The sequence below is a fragment of the Podarcis raffonei genome, chromosome 2 (genome assembly GCF_027172205.1).
Source record: "Podarcis raffonei isolate rPodRaf1 chromosome 2, rPodRaf1.pri, whole genome shotgun sequence".
In the NCBI taxonomy this organism is placed as follows: domain Eukaryota; kingdom Metazoa; phylum Chordata; class Lepidosauria; order Squamata; family Lacertidae; genus Podarcis; species Podarcis raffonei.
In genome coordinates, this window is record NC_070603.1 from 64572327 (window position 1) to 64591539 (window position 19213).

Sequence of the window (19213 nt, forward strand, 5' to 3'; positions counted from 1 at the left end):
AGAAATTCTCAGTATTTTGTTTCTCCAAGAGTATCCTTTGCATGGCTCTTCATCCTGTCCAGGAAACAGACTTAGGCTAGGTCTACACATGCAGCAAAATGAGCTGGACATAAAAGGGTAGAATGGATTGAGACAGTGTATACTGCTTCCAGAGGAATCACATTTTTAATGCTCTCCTATGTAATACACTGTATTAATCTCTCTCTCTCTCTCTCTCTCTCTCTCTCTCTCTCTCTCTCTCTCTCACACACACACACACACACACACACACACACACTGCAAGTAGATATCGTGTGGTAGGGAAACATTTCTCCTTGAAATGCTGGCTTTCTGCTTGGTAAATCTTTTGTTTGTTTGTCTTATGAGGGCGAGCATTTATAATTTCTTGTCAGTTTCTGAAACTTAAACCGTTTCAGTCCATTCTACCACCACCTCAGAATTCTTAGGCTTTATCCTGCAACATTTGTAGATTAGCTTTGATCATGAGTTGTGGTCACAGGAAGAAGAGGAGGAATTGAAGAAACACAGGGCAGCAGTTAATTATCTAGGAGCAGGGTCTAGCTCTGTTGTCCCACAGACAGAATCTGGTGAAAGAAGCCCAAATTTCATGTTCTGATCTAAAACAAAATGGAGGTGAAATAGAAACCAAGAGTGACTGCATACCTTTAAAATTGGGCCTGATTCTGGCATCGTATCCTGATGTCCTTCCCATCAATTTGTCCAGGAAATCTGAAGGGGACATAAGTTTAGGAGCGGATCGGGCTGCTGCTCCGGTTTCTTTGGAAGCGGCGAGGCTGAGCCAGAAAAGAAGAGAGCAAGCAGAGATTTAATTAGAAGCCTTTTCTTCTCCTGTTGAAATTGTATCTTTTGCCCCATGTTGTGAGGATCTGGGATCAGAATTCATTGCAGCTAGCACACTGTTCCCATTATAAGCCATGACAAATACCTCTGTGGGTTCTTAATGAAGCTGGTCTCTGCTAATTTGTTTGCTCAGCCCAAACATTCCCGAACACAGAATCCCAACTGCTACCCAAGATCAAGCAAGATGACGAATGAAGAAAATCCTTCTGCTAATTTAGGTACAGACCTGGAGGCCGACTTAAATCAGAAATGTGAACTTTGGCATTGTATCCTGGTGGGAAAACACACTTTGCATTTTTCCCCCCGTTATGAAGCATCAATTACCATGTAATTACATGGCAAATAACAGAGGAGAGCGTGCAGTATGTTGACATTTTCATTTTCTAAAGAGTGGGCAGAGTGTGTGAGCTCTGTCATCTTCCATTTCTTTTAATAGGTAGTTGGAGCCTAAATTCCCTGCACAGTGTGGCGACACTTCAGGGGCCTGTGATTTTTCCTATCTAGGTTAGTCATTATTCATTACAGAAAGTTGGCTGCCATGCTGGGATCAAGATATCTCAGTCTTGATCCCAGCTCTCAGTTCTCAGTCTCAAATCCAAACCCACCAAAGACCACAGAGATCAGATTTAACGTTGGCCTTCACCCCTCCATTGATGCATCAGTTGGAGTGTTACAGATAATCATGTCTAGGTCCTGATGAAATCAGTACATTTCAGGTACTTGTAATTTGCTTACCCCATTCAATTGAATGGGATGTAGGTGAGACTTGACTTCTCTTAATCTGAACCATAGTGTTTAGTCTGGAAATTGCATTAATAATAATAATAATTGGGCAGCTTCCAACAAAACATTAAAAATACATTGAAATATCAGTCATTAAAAACTTTCCTAAACAGGGCTGCCTTCAGATGTCTTCTGAACATCAGATAGTTCTTTATTCCTTGACATCTGATGGGAGGGTGTTCCACAGGGTGGGCGCCACTACCAAGAAGGCCCTCTGCCTGGTTCCCTGTAACTTCGCTTCTTGCAGGGAGGGAACCACCAGAAGGTCAGCACTGGACCTCAGTGTCTGGGTTGAATCATGGGGGTGGAGATGCTCCTTCAGGTATACTGGGCCAAGGCCATTTAGGGCTTTAAAGGTCAGCACCAACACTTTGAATTCTGCTTGGAAACGTACCGGGACCTAAAAGGCATGTAAGTCTAAACAATGAAGCAACCCACAAGGAACTAAGTATCAGGGATTTGACTGTTATGAGTGTGTGGAATATGAAGGTACCCATCTGACATCCAGACCTCATCCCTTCATGAGTTTTACTGATTCAGCTTCTAAGAGCTTGGTGTTCCAACAGTAAGGATTGGCTCTCCTCCCTCCCTCCACCATCTGAGATGAAGGTAGAATCATGAATGACTTCAGAAGGGCTGGGAAGTGAGTTAAGGGACTAGATCTCATGGGGATTGTGTAAATCATTCACATATAGTGCGAATCCAATGTATAAATCCTACAGCACCTTCCTAGGAAATAGAGGCATAAAAATATCTTGGATTGTATTCAGAGTTTGTACTGATGCACCCTTACAATAAACTGCATCCACCTTTCAGCAGAGAAACATCTCCCATAACAATACTCATTTACTGTAGTTGGGGAGTTTTGCCTGCTGCTTTTGCCCTAGAGAGACTCCTTCCTTCTCTGTGGGCTGAAAAGAGAAATCATTCAGACATTTGTCTAGATTACGGTAGCTGGTTGAGCTAATTGACCAGGCTGATAAAAACTAGCTTGGCCAGTGGAGAATGTGATGGCCAGAACAGATACACAGTTGCATGGCCATGCTTCTATAGCTTGATTATGGAGAGATGGTGTTGCCTGAGGGATCAGGGTCAGATCCAGGTTCTGGGAGGCCCTTAGGCAGGATGGCCTCCCTCCCTAAGAAGAACCTGCTGAATCAAGCCAATCTAGTCCACCATCCAGGTGTCTTCTGAGAAGTCCACAAGCAGCACCTGAGCACCACAGCACTCCACTCACCAGCGATTCCCAGCAGCTGGTATTCAGAGGCATACTGCCTCTAACAGCGGAGATACAGCATAACCATCATGACTAGTAGCCACTGACAGCCGTATTCCCCATGAAGTGTGGGGAGTGCTGTCACACTCAGATCCTGCATCTGATTAGCCACTGCGTTGGGCTAGATGTCTCATTGGCCCGACCTAGCAGGGCTCTTAGCTTATTGTGTTCAGAATGGGAAGGGGAGGGCAACAGCATGGAGGAACAAGGTGGAGGATTTTTCCGTTCATCAGGTGGCTCACTGCTGAGGTGTTGGCCTAACAATGCCAATTCCTGGTGTTGGTTCTAGGGAAGAGTAATTGGGTGCAAAAAGATCCCCTTGCCAGTCCTATAGAGTAGAAATGCACTCCTTTCATCGACAGCAATAATTGTCTCAGGTACAGTGGTACTTCAGGTTACATACGCTTCAGGTTACAGACGCTTCAGGTTACAGATGCTTCAGGTTACAGACCCAGAAATAGTACCTTGGGTTAAGAACTTTGTTTCAGGATGAGAACAGAAATCGTGGTGCAGCAGTGAGGCAGCAGCGGGAGGCCCCATTAGCTAAAGTGGTGCTTCAGGTTAAGAACAGTTTCAGGTTAAGAATAGACCTCCAGAATGAATTAAGTTCTTAACCTGAGGTACCACTGTGCTTAACAACACTTGTGACTTGGCTATGTTTGCGGAGAGTAAAACAATAATGGCCACAACTGTTTCTTGAATTACAGAATATTTTCTACACACGGCAGGTTTGTTTGGAAGCCCTTTGCAGGTTTCCTGACATATCCCATTTCATAAAATGTTTATGGTTCAGAGGAGTGTGTGTCCAGGGTGGGCCTTTTCCTTTTTGTGTGGGGGGGGGGTGAGGGAGAGAGAATTGCTCTGGGCCTCACACATGGAGGGTCCAGCATCAACAGCATGTGCCAACTGAGGAAAAATCAACACTGACCAGGGTGGAGTGTGGAGGAAGCAGGGGAGCCTCTATGGGCAATGTAGCCTCCTGGCCTCTCAGAATCTTAAACGGGCCTTGTGTGTGTGTGGAAACCCATCACTCATTTCATAAAGCAAACCTATTACTCTCATTAAAAAACAGCGAAAGTGTAGTTTATATAGATATAAATATAGGAAGCTACTTTATACTGAATCAGAAAATTGGCTCATCTAGTTCATCCACACTGACTGACAACTTCTCTCTGGGGTTTCAGGATGGGGACTGTTATGTACTGAAGTTCTCACCCTGGGCCAGCAGGGGGATACTGTAGGCTGGCCCAGGGTGAGAACTTCAGTCCGCATATGCAAATAAGGGATTGAAAGTGACGTTCAGTGACTGGATAGTTACAGAAAGTGGTACTGTTGCGTTGTAGTGGAGCTCTATATAAGCAGGCTGGCTGAACCCTTCAGTTCAGTTCTGTTCTGGCCTGTGAATAAACAAGAGCTGTTTGAAGAATCGCTGTGTCGTCTGATATGTTCACCCACAACTTAACAGGGACATTCCTAGTCCTACCTGGAAATGCTGGGAATCAAACCACAGATCTTTCTTCATGCAAAGCAGATACTCTACCATGGAGGTACTGCCCTTCCCCTACATGAAAATGATTACCTATATATTCAAAAGTCACAGGTAACCAGTGATTTAAAGGAGATAGAATCCACATTCTAGTACAATCCTGCCAAATTCTGGCTGCAATGGTGGGTGGATAGCAAAGTGCCCCATTTCACATTCCAGCCCCTTGACCTTCGTGAACACTCTGTGACATCCAGGGAATTATGAATGGGGTAATTTCATGCAAATTACAATTGACTGCTCTGAGTTTATTCTCTGTCCCCCTCCTTTAAATTTGTTTTTCCTTTGTTTCATCAGTAAAGATGTTGCTCTGCCTCTGGAAGATACAAATTTATGACCAGAAATGATTTGGAATATGAAATCAGGGTTCTGTTTGCCTGCACTGCTCTTTCACAGAGAGTGCCTCCAGCTCTGGAATGAGTTCATTTATTGTTCATTTAAGGTGATACATATATCTAGGGTGCATTCTACCAAGCACTGCTTCCTTAGAAGAGCCATTTATTTTCATGAGAATAGTGTGAGAAAAGCATCTGACGGACTCCACATTTGAATCTCAGGTCAGTGATTCCTTGAGGATGTAGATATTCCAGACTAAGCATGGATCTTTTCTGCTGGTAAAGCGTTCCTTATTCACTTCAATGGACAGGAACCTTCCTCACCTCCCTGACAAACACATGAAAATATGCCGTTTTCCTAGGAATGAATAGACAAAGACATCTTAGAGAAATACAGGTGCTTTGTGTGTATGCTGGCGTACATGAGAGCACTGGGGGCTCTGTTAACCAGGAGGCTATATTTCCATACCCTCCAACATAATAATAATAATAATAATAATAATAATAATAATAATAATAATAATATTTATACCCTGCCCATCTGGCTGGGTTGCCTCAGCCACTCTGGGCGGCTCCCAACAGAATATTAAAAACATGATAAAACATCAAACAATAAAAACTTCCCTAAACAGGGCTGCCTTCAGATATCTTCTAAAATTCAGATAGTTTTTTATTTCCTTGACATCTGATGAGAGGGTGTTCCACAGGATGGGCGCCACTACTGAGATGGCCTGGTTCCCTGTAATCTAACTTCTTGCACTGAGGGAACCGCCAGAAGGCCCTCAGAGCTGGACCTCAGTATCCGGGCTGAACGATGGAGGTGGAGATGCTCCTTCAGGTATACTGGGCTGAGAACGTTTAGGGCCTTAAAGGTCAGCACCAACACATTGAATTGTGCTCAGAAACGTACTGGGAGCCAGTGTACGTCTTTCAGGACTGGTGTTATGTGGTCTAAGGAAAATTGGAACATGAACCAGTCCCTCAACACACTTGAAATCCCACAATCCCACCAATGCCTCCGAACCCTTCCACAGATACACCAACCCTTTTCAGTGACCCCCACTTTCCTCCTTGACAGAGGCCCTACCCCTCTCACTTGCTCCCCCCCTTGGGACTCACAACTCCCTTCCCCCCAGCACCACCCCACTGATGGTCTCCACCCTTGTGCATCTTCGCCCACCACTGCTTCGCCTCTCTGCCCAGTTGCTCGCCAGCCCACAATACACACATGCACACACATGAGGGCTGCCGTGACTCCACCCCCATGGTTTATTTTTTGCCAGGTCTGATCTCATGATGTGCTTCCAGAAACCGGTGCCGCTCAGACCACATAACACAGAGGAGGAGTGGTACATGGGTGCAAGCTGAGAGCACAGCACCCAAGAACGTGTGTCCTTTTCATCCCACACTCTTGAAGAGCCAGATGACTTGTGCGAGAGCACTGGACCGAGAAATGAATGTTCCAGGATGCAATGGCTTCTGTAATTCTGAGATGTCCCAGTCAAATCAAGATGTTTATGGTGGTATTATTTCTCTGAAGTGTACTCTAAATATAGTGAGGTGAAAAAGGAGGCAGGTTGCCCGCACTTTTGATAACTATGCGGGAGAGGGGATTTTGGCAGGTAGATCTTGCATCATCTGGCTACCCTATCCAAAGCTGGCTGCACAGATTTGTATGTCTGCGTGTGTGCATGCACATATGTGCAAAGGAATAAGGAAGCACTTGTTTTAGAGAGGCCCGAACAATTATTCCACTGGAAGCAGATATCTTCCCTGGAGCAATATGGGCTGCGGCTGCTTTAAAAATTGGTATCTTTGCTTTGCAAGCTCAGGAGAAAACAGGGAGAGAGGGAATCAATACTGGGCTGTAAATCTGCATTCCAAAAGAGGTTCTGCATGGAAATGAGCCTGGAGAAAAAAAAATTCAATTAAACAGCAAATGAGTTGGTGCCCAAAGAATCCTGCCAGTTCAGCAGAGAGGTGCCAGAAAATGCAATATACTGATTTCTTCTCATTAACTACGGGCTATAGGGAGACCATAGGGAATGATGCAATAAAATATCTAGGAGTTTGGGGTTTGTTTGTTTTATAAAACAACAACTCCAAAGGAATTAGATGCATAAAGCTTATAGTTTTCTTTAAAATGTGATAAAAGGTCCAAGCTAAATCAGCTGGTTTTCTATTCATAGGGATGCAATTTATTCTGGTATGTTAGGAAAGTGAAAAGGCAATAACTGACTGGCCAACCAAACAGGGCTGAAGTTTGTGCTACTTTTGTCTGATTAGTGCCCCCTTACATGTGTCCAGCTTTATCCAGAGCAGCTGGTAGTAGAATGTGAGACGGGTAGTAGAATGTGAGAAGTATAAGAGCAACCCTGGTATGTATGTATGTATGTATGTATGTATGTATGTATGTATGTAGTATATCGCCATACACCTGTAGATCTCAGGGTGGTTCATAGCATAAAGCAACTTTCCCCACATATTCCTACTGGAATATCAAAAACACTGTAGATGATGTATGTCTGTGCTGTAAGCTGCCCAGAGTGGCTGGGGAAACCCAGCCAGATGGGTGGGGTATAAATAAAATCATCATCATCATCATCATCATGATCTGAGTAGAGGAACCAGAAGGATACCCTGGTAGATCATATGATTTGCAGAAAATGGGGAGAGGGAGAACCATGTATGCTACTTTGAACTCCTGGGAGGAAAGGCAAAATATAAATATCATAAATAAATAAATGTGGCAGTAGAACGAGAGAGAGAAAAGGGGGTGGACTGCCAAGTGGTTGTTTGCACATGTGTATAGTGTTTTTCACAGAAAATTAAAAATAAGGTTTACAGAGAGCTGAATTCCTGCACATAGTAAGTACACAATATTACAGCCAAAGCCCTATTTAGTTTCTGTGGAGTCAAACAAAGCATGCTCACATAGTACAACTTTGAAAAATGTTGAGAACGCACGTGTGCTGCTTTTGCCACCGCTGTTGCTGTTGCATTTTGTGACACTACCACAGCCTTTACTGAAATTTAAGATTCATCTCTCCTCCACTTTTTGGATTTGGCCAGATACAAGAGCAGTGACTATAGCCACAACAGTAGTTACCAAGATGCTAACTAATGGATGGGTCTTCCTGGTCTTATGCATATGTGGATTTAGGGAAGCACAACTGGTGGTTCGGTCACACTGGGTTCAGAGCCTGAGGGGCACCACAACTATGATGCATAAAAGAAGGTGGGGGTGCCAATTTTTGATGTCACAAAGGGTGCTACTGAAATTTGAGACTCCAGTATCCACCACTGCCTTGTGCGTGCAATTGCTTCTGTATTTCAATAGGAACACATGATTGCTGTTGATTTGGGTTTGCTCTGGGGCTATTAGTACTATTCTTGTTTGATCCAGTTGTCTGCTGCAATTGGTATTTTTATTGAATCTTATCAACGTTTTAGATTCCTTATGTGCATTCAATTTTAGTGCCTTTTTATTGTAAACTGCTTTGATCCCTATGGAGGTGGTGGAATATACTTTTGTGACAAATATTACAGGATAATAAAATGGCCCACATATGGGTTTTCTGGATAAATGAGGTTTTGCTGCAGTCAGAAAGGCTTAATATAGCACATGCAATCCACTTGTTTTTAAGATGTGAGCTAAATAGGGGTCTCTTTGGAACACATTCTTAACAACTGGATATTCATTTGGCTGTTTGCTGCCTGATCATTTCTAAAGTTCCATGTTGCTTAGAGGTAGTTTCAATTGATTGCTTACCTAGTCAGTGATTCTCAGGCTTCAAGAGATGGGTTTTTGGAAGTGACACAAGAAAGTGGTTGGAGATGACTTAATTTATTTCATGTTGGTGTGAGCAAGCAGCTGTCTTAGCCTGTATGCAGTGGCGTAGGAAGGGGGGTGCGGTGGGTGTGGTCCTCGCCGGGTGTCATCACTGAGGGGGGAGGTGACAAAATGGCAAAAATATGTGTTTTTGAAAAAATAACTCTCGCAGCCACTGCACACCGCTTCCTATTGCTGCCTCCAACTTTGCAGGCAGAGCACAGCCTTTATGGCTAGTAGTCTTCAACAGCCCTCTCCTCCATGAATCTGCCTAATCCAGAGGCATAGCTAGGTGAGGCGGGGGACACTGGGCGTCACACAGCGGGGCCTGCAGCATGCCTGAGCCATGTGTCTCTCCTGAGGGGGAGGCGGTGGGTGTAATGCCTGCAAGCTCTGCACTGCTTTTTTGAGCCGCTTAGTGCTTGCATTTGCCCACCTCCTCAGCCGCCCTACAGCTGAGGGGGAGGCTGCGGACAGACTCCATGCAAAATGCTTTGGCTTGCCCCGCCCCCATGGACAGCTTGCCCTGCCCTATGGGCAGTTCACTCTGCCCCCTGCTGCGGGGCGTGCACCACCCCAGGCACCCGAGCGGCTAGCTACACGGCTGCCTGAATGCCACAATGGAATTTGAATGGCACAGCTGAAAATGCAAGGTTCCTGCAACTTATCATCAGTCCTTTGAATCAGTTAGTCTCCTAGGCAGGGCTGGATTTTGCAAAATGCCATTGATTACAGTTGCAGCGAAATGGAGGCACCTGCAAATAAGGTAATTAGGGCTACCATTTTTTACTTGCAGGCCTCAACAAAGGATGTTTTGCTTCCGCTTTTGATTTCTGCATTTTGTGGGTGGGGAAGGTCTGCAGAAGACTTAGCTAACTCTCCCAGGTCAGAGTCTGGCACTCTAACCATTGCAGCACATCGACTCTTGTCATCTGCAGTGCTTCCTGAACACGGAGATCAATGTTGCAATGGGGTAGCGGAATTATTTCTCAAAAATAACAGGGCACAAGCCATTCATGGGTTTCCCCCATCCATGGCAGGTGAATCAGGCACATTTGTTTCATAAACCCTTCCTTTCCATAGAAAAGCACGTGGACCTTAGCTACTCTGAATGGTGCTACTAGTTATGAGCATTTTCACACATTCTCTGTCAACTGTCAGCAGCTTTCTCTTTTCCAACATTGCTGAATGTCATAATATTTTGCATCGTATCTAACCATCCTTCCCCACCCCTGGCCACTCATTCAAAAATAACGCACCAAGAAACCAGTGTGTCTGCAGCTCTACTCTTAAGCATGCTGAGGGTTGGTCCACGTTAGAAAGTAACCTCCATGCTTTGCTGGTCAATGGCCACCACTAGAAAGTTAGTGGTCAGGAAGTGCTCACAAGGAATCATTATTGAGATGAACTGGTACCTATTGTAGGAGCCCAGCACAAGTCCAATCTGCTTTTGATGCAAACTGTTCTTTAGATGGAAGCAAGTTCTACCTGGAATTAGATCTCAGTGATCACTATGCAACTGCTTGGGGACTCAACTCAAGGGTTAACATGGCCTTCAACCTGGTGCATTTCAGATGTTTTGGACTACAACTTTCATCAGCCCCACCCAGCACTTGGTTCAATCTGATAACTGCAGAGGACCTAAGCATCATTATTTGAATGTCTGCAATCCCCTCTGCCATTCTATTGTAAGACTGTGCCCAGATACAGACTCCATGGCTTCAACATCACTCCCATTTTCTCCCCCCCCCCGCTTTGCTTACCAGCTAAAATGCTTGCACACAATTCTGTGATAATTTGGTTGCCCACCTAAAGGCATTTGTCATTTTTTCCTTGTGACCCAACACAACTACTTTGACTTCTTGTGTGCCTTATTGCCTTGTCATAAATCCACCATTCTTGTTAACTGTGGCTGAATCGTAATCTTTTGTTCAAAGGTAGGAAAGCCATCAAGAATACCAGCTGATGTTCATCTCTTGTGTTGCTGCCGCAACTCAAGAAGCATATTGCAGAGTGAAATGAGTTCCAGAAAAGAACAACCAAAATAAATAAAAAACGGGGCTGGAACATCTCTCCTAGGAGTACGGGTTACAATATTTGGAGCTTTTCAGTTGAGAGTAAAAGGCAGTAATTGGGAGAAGCGTGTGAAAACAGTGTACGATGCCGTGAAGGTGGATAGGAAGAGGTTTTTCTCCCTATCTCATAATACTAAAACCTGGAAGATTTGCGACAAAGGCAGTAATTCTTCACACAGCACAAGATGTCATGATAGCCACCACCTCGAAGAGCTTTAAAAGGGGATTAGACACGTTTGTGGAGGATAAGGCTGAATTACCTTCAGCATCAGGGATAGTATGCCTCTGAATGCCAGTAACTGGAAAGGAAAAGTGGAGTGAATGCTGTTGTGTTTTGGTTCTGCTTGTGGGCTTCCAGTTGGTTACTGTGACAACAGGATGCTGAGCTGGATGGGCCTTTGGTCTGATTCCACCAGGGCTCTTTTTACTTCAAGCAACGATGCTGCTCTGTAATTGGTGGGTAGCACTTTTCATCACAATATAAACCTACCTTTCATAAATATATTCAAGTGATTTCTGTTTGAAAGGGGAAAGCAGGGTATACAATTTTGTATAAATAAATAGCTTTCTCACTCAGGCGGCTTATAAAGCGATGTTTAGTATCTCTGACAAAGGGAAGCACAGGAAAACAATAATCAGGGACATGCCTCATAAATATGCCAAATGAGAAAGCAAGACATCATTTTTAACTATAGTTATCTGCATTCATTCCTGTTTTGTGCACCAGTCTCAACTGGTGAGCTACCTAACTTTGCTCCTTCAGTAATAAATATTATTATTTAAAATAAGTGATTAAATGGTATATCCCGATATACATCTATCAGCTCTGATATTCAATGTAACATACAACATGGATCAGAAATTGGCCTTCTGAATATTTTCATATGGCATCTCAGCATCATGCCCTCTGTACTCTGACTCAAGGAGAGTGTCCCTCCATTTTCTCAAGATTGTATCTGAAAAACAGAACCTGCTGGCGTCATCCTATACGACTCTTGACAGTTTTGAAGCTGCTTTAGCTATTCTTTCCTTCAAACACATCTCCTCCTAACCTGCACAACTTTTTCTGTTTCTTCCCATTTTCATATTTAACTGGTTCTTTCCTCCCTGATTCTCGTTAGATATTTTCTCTGACCTACCCACTTCAGACTGTCCAGTACCTTCTGAGTCTTCCGTACATGCACATACTTACAGTCATACCTGATGTTATGGACGCTTCAGGTTACGTGTTTTCGGGTTACGGACCGCGGGAAACCCAGAAGTACCAGAACGGGTTACTTCTGGGTTTTGCCGCTCACACATGTGCAGAAGTGCTAAATTGCACTTTGCGCATGCGCAGAAGTGCGAATCATGCCAGAACCTGCACAGACGCGGTGCTTCAGGATGCGAACACTGCGAGTTGCAGATGTGCCTCTGTCACAGATTATGTCCGCAAGCCGAGGTTCTACTGTACTTCATTTCTTTCTCCTCAGACAATTTATAGCCTTGTAACCTTATGCCTCTAGCTTATCTTTCGATATACTTAGATCAAGGGTGAGAAAGTTTCATCCCACGGTCCAGACATGGCCCCCTAGGATTTCCCATTTCACTATGAGTCTATTTTCCTCAAACCATGACTAGACTAAAAAGGTTCCCCATGTCTAACTTTGGTACAAGGGTAGCTAACATGGACCCCTCTAGATGTTATTGGATTCCAACTCCCATCAATCCCAGCCAATATGGCTATTGGTAATAGATTAAGGGAGTTGTGTTCCAACAACATCTGGAGGACACCAAATTGGCTATTCCTGAAGAAGACAGGACTCACATGCCCTCAAACTTTCTCCAAAGTGTAGTTCTAATTATTGCATTAGCAGTTTTTATATATATTCTGCCACTTGCTGCATAAAAATAATTAGACAGTAATTTAAAATGCCTGGGGGAAAAAATCTTCAGAAAGCATAGTTTTTTTAAAAGAGAGAGAGAGATTAAATATTAAAATGGGCAGCACAATCAATATTTGTATATAATTCAATTAAAAAACCAGCCAGGCTCATTTTCTGAATGTATTTCTGGCTGACGTGTGTGGCCTCTGAATGGGTAGTTTTCTGCAAGATATGCAGGAGCATTCAGTGCTTCTAATGTGGCTAAAATATCCTCCCTCTGCTTCTGTTCCCTCATCTGTTAAAAAAGAAACAAAAAACAAAAAGCACCCACATGAACATACACAAATCCCAAATAAAGTGTCTTATAATTCTTTGCCTATCAAATGAAATGAAATGATAGAATATCACAGAAGTAAGAAGTAAAGATAAGGAAAGCGATTTTGAAATTTGACTTGCTGACTCACATTTTACGGGGTCTTAAAAAGCCAGAAATTTGATAGTCCTGAAGATGGCAGAAGGAAAGCATAAGATCAAATAGCATACGAAGTGTAAAGAGGCATGGAGGATGTGCAAACTGCTGAAGAAAAGCAACCTGCAGTGACTGAGGGAGGAGTATGTGTGAGAGAGAATGGACTGGCTATAATATGATATAGACTGAGTGGGTAACAGTTTTCAGCTTGAGGGTCTCATTCCATTCTGGACAACGTACTAGAGAACACAGAGGCAAAAAGTGGATGGGGCAACAAATGGACATTTAACATTTTTATAGTAAAATAGTTTCTACACATGCCCACACACTAGCCTCTATCCTGCATCTGGAAAAGCAAGAGGCATCACCAGAATTCAAGGCCACATTCCAAAAATATGTGTATTGACTCTTTTTTCAAGTTGTGTTTTCTACAGATCAGTTTCATTTGTTGTGAGACATTAGCGTTGCCTACATTGTTAGGTTAGGAAGAAAAGAGGAGGAGGGGGAATGGTGAGTGGGGTGGGGTTGGGTGGCAATGCTTCTATTCTTCTACTTAGTGTATGTGTGGGGTTTTGTGTCAGCATCACCTGTGTGAGTTCTTTTACTATTCACTTGTTGTATTTCCTTGGTGGTGAGAGAGGTTGAGGGTAGCCTAGGATGCGGTTGGCTGTCTTTGGTTGGCTGTAGTGAGATTTGTTTTTGTGTGTGAGTGGGGTATGTATGTGTATGTGTTTTTGAGAGCCCTGTCAGGAGTAAGCATGGACCAATGGTATCAAATTGTATGGAAAACAGACTAATTAGAAAAACTAACCAATAAACTGGAACTGACATGGGCAGTGCTTTTTTCCTGGGGGTACACATACCCCTAAACAATTTGTGAAACTAAGTTTGACCTCATTGAGGGGCAGTTTTTCAATATGAGTAGGAAAATAAGAATGCCCCTAAACATTTTTTTTAAAGCAAAAAAGCACTGGACATGGGGATAAATAGAAGAAGACGCCTTCATTCTGGTATGGTTCCCCTTTATCAAATACACAGTCCTAGCCCTGAGTTTATTTACACCTGGTACAGATAATGTTCACCCATGGTTTGTACCTAGACATGAAAGCAGGAGGGGAATCCCACTTGAAATCTGTTGACAAGTCCAATGTTTTCACTATGTGTTAAGCTGTTATGCAGCCTTACTTGAAGCTCATTGTTTGAACAGCTTAACCTCATCAGTGGCTGAATTACAGCCGTGGGCTGAATGATGCCATTGCAGCTCAATGAGGGTGTAAATTCCAGGGCTCTTCAAACTGCAGTCGGTGCTCACTGGGTACATGAGAGAGCCTGCTGAGGTCTTTAGCTTTTAGAGTCTGACCACTTAGTTCCAGGTCACAAACTCTTTGGCCTTGAAGAGTCCTTAGTTCTGTCCGCAGTGACTCAGCCAAGATGGCACCTTCTCCCCCATTATATGCTTACACCCTTTTTATGGGAACCCCATGGAAGATAGTTATATTGTACATGCAAACAGAAAGCACGGGAGATGACAGGTGGGGTAAAATTGCCCTCGCACGGTGTGTTAGTCATTCGGAAGGCTCTTTCCAAATGGAAATGCTGAAAAAAGGAGAGGGAGGAAACAAATGCGCTTCAGACTGCAGCGAACTTTACGTGCCAGGGCCACATCCTCTCGCCCGCATCTCCTTGCTGCAAAAGCTTCTTCCAAACCTATAAAACAGCCCAATTAAACTGATTAAAACCAAGGAGAGCCACGGCAGGCTGAGATTGCGGTAGGAGTGGGCTAAGCAAAATGTGGCTCACTGTCGCAGAGCAAAAGGAGAACACGCAGCCTCGTAAGCAAAGCAAGCCGTCAATGAGCCAAAGCCCAACTGCAGAAACAACAAAAAGGGAGTGTTGCTCTTGATGAATCCCTTGTATGCAGTTAATGACACCCTTTCTCAAACCGTTTTGATGGGATCCAAACTACAGCAACATTAACTAGAAACTGTTTTCCTTTCTTGCACTATTCGCTCATTTGATTTATAAGCATTTATTTTCAAATGGTTAATATTTCAATTCAGGTTGGCCGTCCCTGTCCCTCCCCTGCTTTCTTTACGTTTTGTTCTTTGCAAGTGGCTGCAAAGCAGCAAGCCTCATTAAGGCTTGTCTACAGGCTTAATGACAGCTCTGGCTTTTTTATTATGTGCCCAAGGAAAAAATGAACATTTCCCATCAAGCTTACTGTCCGTGACTTTCCAGAGGACCCTGGCTCCAAAGTCACAGAGGCAACTGGAAATGTCTGTCCTTGTACATGCCCATAATACTAGATGAATTGATACATCCTAATGGCATTGCCCACTGTACGAGATGAACTACTCCTGCAATTCAAGGTATGGGGCAAGCAATTTGGTATGGTATGATATATGGCATTAAGTATAATCCTATCTCATTTTCGATTAAGCTGGCTGTGATCATGTCATGAGCCACACATCTATCTATCTGTCCATCCTTCTATCCATTTCCATATTATAACACAGTGGTTAAATGCCTGAACTATCAGTTCAATTTCACCACAGATGTGAAGTCACATCACAACCTAAGTGAGTCTCATCCTCAGTCAACCCCCTGTAATATGAAGGGTCATAATTCTATCTTACCTTGCTGTGTTACTGTAAGGATTGCTGAGACAATATTTGCTATGTAGACCACTCTGAGCATTTAGGAAATGCACTGTATATGCACTTTTCATTCATAGGCCTAAGCAGAATTGGTGAGATGCTCATATTTCTTTACCACAGAACAAACCCTGAGCCTGCAAAAGATGTATACACATGCCTTATTTTTTTATCTCACTCTAGGCAGTGCTGCAAACATAAACACATTGAAATCAATGGGACTTAGACTTATGTTTAAGATTTAGGTGTGAAGGGCTCATCATAAGGGCATCTCCTACACCTGGAGGATCAGAGCTGTAAGAATACAATGAATGTATAATTCAGACAGTGTCTCATTTGCAGTCAAGAAAGAATGAAAGCCATAACTACAGCCTCTTGAAACCATTGGGAGCATATTCATTTACTGCAGCATAGCTTGGATACGTCCCTTGATTTCCCTATTACTTATCTGATGCTATTCTATCTATATCACTTCATCTTAATAACATTTGTATTTGCATGGATGTGGCACACAGGAGCAAATGTTTGGCGGTCTCCATGCATGGACTCTTATCATTTGTCAAAGTTGGATACGAGATTGCAGCTGTGGTTTTCTGTAAGCAGCAGTGGATTTTATCTATCTCTTCCTATATATTTCTTCACTGAAGATGCAACGTATAGCATGTATAGAATCTGTTGTTGCCTTTGATTTCATGAAACTGCACAGCAAACTCTTTTTTTAAAAAGAACACCCTGATAACCGATTCAGTCCATCACAAATCACACGCACCGTAATGTTTCTGTAACAATAAAAATATTTTTTAAAACAGAAATGCAAAATAAACAAGGTGATAATACACTTAAAGAACTATCAATGTTCAAATGTGAAAACTCGTTTCACACAGAAGTGTTTATCAGGCAGTAATCTGATGAAGCGGTTTGTGGAACTTAAAAGTTTCACATTCCTGTATCCTTAGAAATTAGTCCAGCAAAAGTTCTAACTTTGTCTATTTGCATTTCTTATCTTTAGGCTCAGAAGTGCAATTATAGTACAGTGATCCTATAGCACTCTTCCCTAACCTGGAACCCTCCAGATGATTTCAAGTCAGCTCCAACCAAAATGGCCACTGTCATGGTGCAGTTGACTGAGGCTTATGGAAGTCATTGCATAAAACATCTAGAGGCTACCTTGTTGGCAAAGGCCATTCTATAGCTAAGGGATGGCCTATGGGTGAATTCACATATGGATGTTCATTGGTCAGTCATTGCAGTGTTGAGCGATTCCTTGCATACGAGTGACAGCTAACATCAAACGAAACACCATAGACAAACTTCACATCGTTTCGTAGCCAGTGAAAGACCTCCTCTTCAGCTGATGGTCATTAAGTGATGCCATCAGGTGATGAGATGTCCACTGATCCCTATGCATGTGTGAATCCATCCTAAACACAAGAAGTGCAACCCACAACAGTAAAGTTAGTGGGAATGTTGCCATTTATTCCAGTTGGGCATGCTTTGCCTGGATAATGGGAGCTGTGGACTGGTGTTCCTGGGTAGCTGCCAGGCCCCCAGCCATCCATAGAGCCCATCACTGACACCTGCCCTGTCTTCCCCCTTTGAATCCCCCCCCCCAAGCCAGCAGTACTGGTAGCTGGGTCAAACCACCATTTAAATCCTTCACAATGTGGGATGTCATCCAAAAATGTTTAATTTGGAACTGTTTAATTGGCTCTTTTGATTGTATAGTGATTTGGCATTGTATTGATGTGGCCTCCATTGGATTTTTATTAATGAAAAATTAATAATAATTAATAATAAAAATAAAAATCCCTCACAATCCCACAAACATAGCACTGCAGCAGGGCATGGTGAAGAATTAAAATGACAGCTAGACCCAGGCACCCAGCACTGTCCAGAGCAATGCAGATGCTGCTTCTGCGTGGCACTGTCACCAGCTAAAGTCACCAGAGCCTCCCAAGAGGAAACACTTTGTCTAAGTGCCACCTGAAACTGGAACCAGCCATACCAGAGTGAACAGAGATCACGTGAACATAAACCAACGAGGTTTATTTCCAAGTATGTTTGCAATGTGAATCATACTTACTTAGAAGTCAGCCCAACTGCAATTAATGAGACTACCTTTCAAACAACAACAACCGCAAACAGCAGCAACATGGTATTTAGATTTATAGACTACTTTTCAGGCAACATACCTTCACAACAATAATTAAAATGTTATGAACAAATTAAAAGCACACAACACAGTTGCAATCCACATCGAACAATCCATAGCATCTAGTACAAATAAAAATACCGAAATGCAGGGTACAGAGGAGAAGAAATCCAACCAAAAGATGAGTTTTTAACTGGTAGTGAAAGCTCACAGATCTTATCTGGAAGGAAAATAAGTTCCATAGTTGGGTGGTCTGTAACAAAAATGCCCTTTTTTGGATTGCAACACACCAAATTCCAAGCAAATGTAGCATAATCATCCCCAACGGATCTCACCTTTTTCAGTCTCATTCCTGATAAAGGTCATCCAGTAAGGTGACCAAGGCTGACTTGGACCTGAACCCAGGCTGGTATATCCTTCAAGAGTATCTGAAGCTGAATGGCAAACTACCGTGTCAGGAAGAAGATATTAGTGACTAGGTGGTAGTTGTTCACTGTCGCTGGATCAAGTATGTTTTTTTTTAAGGAGAGGACACAGCTCCACCTCTTTCAAGGCACCGAGCACCCTGCCCTTCTGATGCATTCACCACAAATTGAGCTCACCTGGTCAAGTCCCCTGGCTTGCTTGAACTAGCCATGGCAGACATGGTGTCATGAACTGGCAGGACAATGGGGAGGGGGAATGAGAAGAGGATCACAGTGAGGGGTGTATGCAGGACTGAGACACACAGGGGCAAGCTGGGGATGGGGAAGGAGAGGTTGGTGTAGGAAGTACTCACGGGATGATGGGGGATGACAAGGGGATGGGGGCCAGTACAGCAGGACCCATCACCAGAGGGGGCCCTGTCTCCACGAACAAGGCAGGTTTTGAGGTATAGGGAGAAGCAAGCAGGGCACTCCAAGAGGCTGAAGCAGGCAAGGCCCCATAGCCCAACTCTCTAGCTGGCCAGCTGGGGCTCGCTAGCCCTGGGAGAAGGTGTGTGATTCCTCAGCTGGAATAGGCTTGGAGCAGGTGAGGGCCACATGCCTCATCAAGCCCAGATGTTGCAATCAGCATGCAAAGTATAAAAGGGCAACAGAGCTGAGGTGCTCTGTCTGCTCAACTGCCCATGTGGACCTTGACTTGGATGCTCCTGGATTGCCATGGGGCTTTGGGTTTGACTCGGGACTGTATCCTGACTGCTGGACTTGGCTACTTGGATTGACCCTGAACCTTGTTTCCTGACCTTCAGATTTTGGACTTTGCTTGTGTGGATGGACCCTTGGACTTTGAACGTGGCACACTGACTTGCTGCCAGGTAGGACAGTGGTTCAGGACACGTCCAGGTAGGACAGATGGTCAAGGAGGCACACCATCTCAAGCGTTTTG

The 19213-nt window shown here is 43.7% G+C and overlaps 2 protein-coding genes across 2 annotated transcripts in view; both read right to left on the reverse strand.

Annotated features, from left to right (window-relative positions):
- SPARC (secreted protein acidic and cysteine rich) overlaps positions 1 to 10049 on the reverse strand; it is a 184248-nt gene extending 174199 nt beyond the window's left edge. The window contains exon 1 of the mRNA XM_053377064.1: positions 10046 to 10049. The gene's annotated coding sequence lies outside the window, so the exon portion shown is untranslated. The remainder of the gene's footprint in view (positions 1 to 10045) is intronic.
- The window catches only part of GLRA1 (glycine receptor alpha 1), an 87594-nt gene that overhangs the window by 54982 nt on the left and 13399 nt on the right, over positions 1 to 19213 (reverse strand). The window contains exon 2 of the mRNA XM_053377062.1: positions 664 to 794. Coding sequence (XP_053233037.1) covers positions 664 to 794 — 131 coding nt within the window. The remainder of the gene's footprint in view (positions 1 to 663; positions 795 to 19213) is intronic.